This window comes from Triticum urartu, chromosome 6 (genome assembly GCF_003073215.2).
Source record: "Triticum urartu cultivar G1812 chromosome 6, Tu2.1, whole genome shotgun sequence".
Taxonomy (NCBI): domain Eukaryota; kingdom Viridiplantae; phylum Streptophyta; class Magnoliopsida; order Poales; family Poaceae; genus Triticum; species Triticum urartu.
In genome coordinates this window covers 494,165,683-494,173,276 of record NC_053027.1, presented here as the reverse complement: position 1 = coordinate 494,173,276, position 7,594 = coordinate 494,165,683, and the positions used below count along the sequence as shown (strand labels likewise).

Here is a 7,594-nt window from a genome sequence, read left to right as displayed (position 1 = left end):
TTTTCTCTTTCAACTAAATTTAACCTCTCGGCAATAGGGTCGGTTGGAATTTCAGGTTCAGATACCTCCTAGAAAAAATTTCTATGTCAACTTGATGGGCATAATTTGTCATAAACACGAAATGCAACTAGTTTTAAAAGAGAATATACATACCACATCCGAATCATAACAAGGACTAGGCCGACGGGGACGGATATCAAAACCCTGGCACTATATGTATAACAAACAACGTACGGGTAAGATAATTATACGAGTAACTATATATCCAAATCACACACATCAATTTTTATATAAAATTTCATGAACAAGAGGCTCACCACAAGGTGGTGCCGGCGATGGGACGGTGCGGGCGATCGACGGTGGCTATGATGGAGATTTAGAAGGCACTAAGTAAACCACACCTACATATGCAAACTAAGTGTTATTTTTGACCTCAAATTGCATATAAATCAAATACTAGCACACATATATATATCCTCCCAAATTACTAAACTCACAAATTAATCACTATATAAACCAATGCAAGAGCGAATCTAGCAATGAGAGATGAAAGGACAAAGTTGCTAACCTTTGTGATCATTTGAATGGATGAGGGCCTTCAAATATTGACAAATTTTGGGCAAATTTTGTGATGAACTCGAGAGGAAGAAGGGAAGAACAGAGGAGAGGGCCGGAGAGGGGAAAGGGGGAAGAACAGAGTGCTGGTGGACGAAGGGTTTATATAGGACGACCTTTAGTACCGGTTTGTGGCACGAACCGGTACTAAAGGTGCTGGAGGGGCCCCACTCTGACAACATCCTGCCACCACTCTCATTAGTACCGGTTCGTGGCACGAACCGGTGCTAAAGGTTCGCCACGAACTGGTACTAATGAAAGCGGCCCGGCTAGCCGTTGGAACCGGCACTAATGTATACATTATTGCCGGCTCAAATACAAACCGACACTAATGTGCTTCACGATTGACCCTTTTTCTACTAGTGTCCACATCCTTTCTAGCTCCTTGTCTTTGGGTAAAGTGATTCCTTTTTTGAGCAACTGACTCATAGATGGTCTTGACTAATGTAACCCACGGAGGATAGATACAGTGTACATATAGTGTCCAATGTTGTAATGATGTCCATTGCTAGTGTACTTGGAAGGAGGATCTTGTCCTTCAGTCAACTTAGCAAACCATGGAGATCGCCGTAGCATATTGATATCACTGTGAGACCCGAGCATGCCAAAGAAAGCGTGCCAAATCCAGAGGTCATGCAATACCACTGTGTCAAGGATGATGGTGGGCTTTTTAAAATGGCCTTGATATTGCCCTTCCAGAGCTTTTGGGCAATTCTTACATCTCCAGTGCATGCAGTCAAAATATCTGAGCAAAGCTAGCCACCCTCTTGCATCGGACATTGCCAAGAGCCTCTTGGTTTCCGCAGCAATTGGTTGTCTCAAGTATCGAGGTCCAAACACCTTGAAAGTGAGGGACACTTGAGACGACCTCATCACTGACACGAATCTTAAATATATGCTTTTTCTGCTTACCATGAGACACATAGATGTTAAAAAGCATAGTTATAGTGTCCCTACACCCTACCCCCTGTGCGGAGCCAGTAGAAATGCACCCGTTGCCGAGCGATGGAATGCTCGAGAGAGGTTAGCCCCAAATAAGCCATCTTCAGTTTGCGCTGCAGCCATGCCTCGTCAAGCGAGAGGGGCCTCTTGTCTTGCGCCCCATCAAGATCGAGCGATGAGCTCATGTGCAAGCAACAGGTGAAGAGAGATATTGTCGATGTAGCGCGTACTCCAACTTTGGAGACATCATGCCATGAACTTGAAGCACAAGTAGATACGACGAAAGGGGTCCGGATCCGGCTCCTCGGAATCCCAAGAAGCAACAACTAACTCGAGGAAGCTGTCCATCTTATGCCAGAAACGCTCAAAAGGAAAACATGTGGGGTGGCTAGAACAGGGCACACAATCCACAACGAGGGAGCAATGATCGACGGTGGTCGAGGCCAAGCTGCGCAGCAGATAGTATGGGTGCGAGACCTCTCAACTTGGCATACAGAGAACGCGGTCATTGTGCATGAGGGAGGGTTGTCCTGCTCCTTGGACTGAGTATGAGGTAAATATCTCGCAGCTCCATATCAACCACGAAGCGGCGGAACTGGCTCATGAAACGGGGATGTAGCCGACCATTATTCGACCATTATTTGAGACTACTACCTTGTACTTGTATACATGGATAGACGGCTTAAACATGGTGGAGATTGTACCACATATGTCTATGACACTTAATTTTTTTTTTGAGAGCTAGTATAAGCTAAATGGGTTTGCCTGTCCCGCTGCACGAGCCCCCGCCGCTGCCGGACTGGTCTGACGGGGCCTTCCTGATGGATATGAGGCGGCGCTTATTTTCCATCTTTATGTCTTTCTCGATGTACTTCTCCCTGCACTCCATGGTGCAGAATGCAAACTCACTCCTGCATAAGACAGGCAAAGGAATTGGACCATCATGTCACAGACATCTCCAACGAATAAATTTAACCTTCTGTTATTGCAGTGAAGAAACCATGTATTTTGTTAGTATTTATTTATTTCTCTCTGGTTGATGACAGATTGTGGCAATCAAAGAAATACGAGCGTCAGATGGTAACGAGTGACAATTTTATGGCATGATAATCAAACAACAACTCATATGATTGGCTGATTAATATTCTTTATTTATTGCGTTGCTTAAGGGAGTATATATGTAGTCTTAACTCTTGGCTAGAAAACTAAATCTAAATGAACCCCCCTAAAAAAATCTAAATGCATCCCAATAATTTTATATTTTGAGACAGGGCAGTTCGAGCATAATTCAGCGACCAAAATTAAAAGAAGAAAAATTATCAGGCTATGAGCATCCATGCATCAATAGTACATATCTGATTAGCAAATACATACGGAGTATTAATAATTAATTAACATGGCAGATGAAACCAAAAATGTATCGGCAGCAATTAACATGCCGAGGAAAAAGGTTTGCATCGAACATTCCTCTATAGTATGGGAGAGCATAAGATTCATGCTATGAACTGCTTATATTAGTAGCATCTATTGACTGCTTATACTAGCATCGAATCAGCATTACCGTTCTAATGAACGAGGTTCGTCAAATTATTACGGAGTACTTGTCTAGATTAAATTATTATGGAGTACTTGTCAAATTATTACGGAGTACTTGTCACTAAATTTTCATAAATGAAAACGGATCCTGAATAACCCGCTTACATAACCGTGGGGAACCACGATACCATCACAAAATCGTAGGATGCCAGCAACATCATAGGAAGATTCGATCAGTTGCAACCTTGACGTGGAAAACGAACGAACGGCGCGGAATTCACATCAGAAAGTATCCTAGCCAAAAATCACCAGGAAGCTACCGAAAAAGACAAAACTGAAACACAAGGCTGAAGCACGAGAATTCCGCCGGACATTTCCACGCTACGACGAACAGAAAATGGGAAAACAGTGACGCTAGTACCTGTAGATATAAGCATCCTTGCCAGCGAGGGGTTTGGCGCAGATGCCGCAGGCCGCCAGGAACGCCGCCGTCATCCACAGCCCGGTAAATGCGTCCCTCTTCAGAGAGTGGTGGCCGCCGCCTCCGGCACCCATCTCCTCGGCGCAAGGCGACACAAAAAAGATCGGCCTCGTGCGTGCCTGCTTGTTGTCGCCGCTCACCTGGCGCACCCGCCTCTGCACCGACGGCATGGACGCCAAGCTGACCTTCCGGCGCATCACCATGCTCCTCGGCCGCTTGTTGAGCATCTCGTCGGACCGGGTCCGTGCGGAGCTCGCTCGCTCGCTGGTTTCCGCCCCGCCTCTGTCAATCTATATTTCAGTACGGTGGCCTTTGTGTCCCAAGATTTGGAGAGAGACTGGATGGTGGGGAGAGGGGTTTTGGGGAGGAGGAACGGGGAAGGGGCAGGGGCATAAAAAGAGGAGGAGGGCCGGGCACGTGAGCCGTCCACTCCCCACTTTAGACACCTGGATGCTTTTGATCTCGTGATTTATGATATGGAATTATAGCGATTAAGGCAGTTTGTTAGAGTTACCCTCGCGCCGCCCACATGTATGTGTGCGGTAAAACCATCCGGTCTCTGTTATTCCATATCGGGCAATGGCTACTCTATGCTATACGCATGATGATTTGGTTTTGCTGAGGTAGAGTGAAAAATCAACCTTTTTTAGATAGAAAAATACACCAACCAATGTGTGATATTTGGTGTTAAACATAATAAGGAAACACATTATTACGAACCAGATTGCTTTTTTATTTAGTCGAGTTGTTTTATTTTCATTAATCTATATATATCTGGTGGCATGAAAGTTTCGCGGCGCCACATTATCATGCGAGATATGGGGGCTGCACAAGCCGTCGCTAAGCGTGACTGACCTAGGTCAAGGAAACGGCAACGGACTATCGACAGGGCTGCCGAAACCGTCAATGCGCGTGACTGGCCTAGATCAAGGAAACGGCAACGGACTTTTGACAGATTTGTGGGCTGCGGAACCGTCGGTATGCACTGGCCTAGATCAAGGAAATAACAGTGGACTTTTGACAGATATGTGGGCTGCGGAAACCGTCGCTATGCACTGGCCTAGATCAAGGAAACCGTAGCGGAGATTCGGTTGTGTTCACTCGAATATTTTTCGGGAGCACTTTTAATATAGGGGTGTAATGTGGCTCGATAGATCGACGTCAACTTGTCTCTCACTTTTTCGCTGAAGCACTTATCCGACACGTCATACATCCGGCTTCGAGCTAGAGTACGACTTTTGTTTTGTCTTTTGCATGCGTTATGATAGAGATCATGGCGATAAACAAGGTTTATGTTACGGTTTACATTACATCGAAAGTCAAAATTATGTGCCCTTTAAGATTTACAACATCAAAATAATTTTATCTAGTCTCAACATGAAACTATTTATACCATTCTGTTTATTCGAATTTCAACAATACAACAAACACCATCTAGTACACAAACTACGCCTAAACACTTGGGCGGTTGTTGCTTTTTGCTCATTCGAGTGATGTAGAATTTGAACACTTTAATTAAATCATAGCGTCCAAACTAAAAGCGATAGCAATTCTATAAAAGTTGACTCGGAGGATAGTCACTCGGTGCCTTCAGATGGTTGTACTTGTAGTGTCTTGTATGTATTCTCATCTAGTGCATCAATACCTTTTTCCTCATATACGGAAATGCACCGTGTTCTCACCTAGATTAGTTATTGTTAATAATAAAAATATTAGTAATGCACTAAATTACTTTATCTTTTCCCTGATTATTCACCGACTAGGTGAGGTTCCAAAAATCACCCCCTTCCATCCCTAGACTCCCCACCCACCCCCACTGTGGCAGATCACGAGAATCCAACACAAGGTCACATTATCGTGACCAAATATATGTTATTTAGTTTGTTGGTTTTTGTTTTCATTAATGTTTGTTATATATGTATATGGTGGCAAAGTTTTGTAGTTACTGGATCAATGGTATTGTATTTTGGTGCCTCACTATAATGCGAGACATGTGGGCTGCACAAATTTTCTAGATCAATGAAACCATGACTGAGTGTTGTCTATGTTGGCCCATGGTTCCCTCCTATCTCTCTCTCTCTCTCTCTCTCTCTCTCTCTCTCTTCCAGGGACCTGATTTATGACCTGCAAATATAGGGGATCAATCGTAGTCCTTTCAATAAATAAGAGTGTCGAACCCAACGAGGAACAGAAGAAAATGACAAGCGGTTTTCAGCAAGGTATTCTATGCAGGCACTAAAATTAACAGATAGTTTGATAACAAGGTAATTCGTAACAAGTAATAAGTAGCATCGGTAACAAAGGTGCAACAAGGTAGCCCAATACTTTTTATAGCAAAGGACAGGCCGAAACGTTCTCTTATAATAAGCAAAACGTTCTCAATGACACATGATAATTCATCTAGTTACTTTCATCATGTTTATTTGATTCACGTTTGCTACTTTGATAATTTGATATGTGGGTGGACCGGTGCTTGGGTGATGTTCTTACTTGAAGCTGAAGGAAAGATGCCCTAGAGGCGATAATAAAGTTGTTATTTATATTTCCTTATATCATGATAAATGTTTATTATTCATGCTAGAATTGTATTAACCGGAAACTTAGTACATGTGTGAATACATAGACAAACAGAGTGTCACTAGTATGCCTCTACTTGACTAGCTCGTTAATCAAAGATGATTAAGTTTTCTAGCCATAGACATGAGTTGTCATTTAATGAATAGGATCACATCATTAGAGAATGATGTGATTGACTTGACCCATCCGTTAGATTAGCACTATGATCGTTTAGTTTATTGCTATTGCTTTCTCCATAACTTATACATGTTCCTATGACTATGAGATCATGCAACTCCCGAATACCGGAGGAACACTTAGTGTGCTATCAAAAGTCACAAAGTAACTGGGTGACTATAAAGATGCTCTACAGGTGTCTCCAATGGTGTTTGTTGAGTTGGCATAGATCAATATTAGGATTTGTCTCTCCGATTGTAGGAGAGGTATCTCTGGGCCCTCCCGGTAATGCACATCACCATAAGCCCTGCAAGCAATGTGACTAATGAGTTAGTTGCGGGATATTGCATTATGTAACGAGTAAAGAGACTTGCCGGTAACGAGATTGAACTAGGTATGATGATACCGACGATCGAATCTCGGGCAAGTAACATACCGATGACAAAGGGAACAACGTATGTTGTTATGCGGTTTGACCGATAAAGATCTTTATAGAATATGTAGGAACCAATATGAGCATCCAGGTTCCGCTATTGGTTATTAACCAGAGATGAGTCTCGGTCATGTCTACATAGTTATTGAACCTGTAGGGTCCGCACGCTTAACGTTCGATGACGATCGGTATTATGAGTTTATGTGTTTTGATGTACCGAAGGTAGTTCGGAGTACCGAATGTGATCATGGACATGACGAGGAGTCTCGAAATGGTCTAGACATAAAGATCGATATATTGGAAGGCTATGTTTGGACACTGTAATGGTTCCAGATGAGTTCGGGCATTTACTGGAGTACTGGGAGATTACCGGAACCCCTCGGGGGATTAATGGGCCTACATGGGCTTCTATGGAAGAGAGAAGAGAAGGCCAAGAGGAGGGGCGCCACCCCCCCCCAAGCCCAATCCAAATTGGGAGGGGGGACGGCCCCCCTTTCCTTCCTCCCCTCTCTCCCTTCCTTCCCCCTCCTAGTAGGACTAGGAAATGGGGGAACCTACTCCTAGTAGGAGTAGGATTCCCCCCTTGGGGCGCGCCCAAGGTGGCCGGCCGTCCCCCTCCTCCACCCCTTTATATACGGGGGAGGGGGCACCCCATAGACACACAAGTTGATTGTTTAGCCGTGTGCGGTGCCCCCCTCCACAGTATTCCACCTCGGTCATATCGTTGTAGTGCTTAGGCGAAGCCGTGCGTCGGCAACTTCATCATCACCATCATCATGTCATCGTGCTGACGAAACTCTCCCTCGGCCTCAGCTGGATCAAGAGTATGAGGGACGTCACCGAGCTGAACGTGT

General features: G+C 44.3%; 1 protein-coding gene across 1 annotated transcript; it reads right to left on the bottom strand.

Moving 5' to 3' along the window:
* Positions 1-2,081: 2,081 nt before the first annotated feature.
* On the bottom strand, positions 2,082-3,924 carry LOC125512504 (FCS-Like Zinc finger 7-like). Its single transcript, XM_048677601.1, has 2 exons — positions 3,515-3,924; positions 2,082-2,468 (listed from the first exon to the last, which is right to left on the bottom strand). The coding sequence occupies exons 1-2, from the start codon at positions 3,799-3,801 to the stop codon at positions 2,309-2,311; spliced, it is 447 nt and encodes a 148-aa protein (XP_048533558.1). The 5' UTR covers positions 3,802-3,924; the 3' UTR covers positions 2,082-2,308.
* Positions 3,925-7,594: the final 3,670 nt, after the last annotated feature.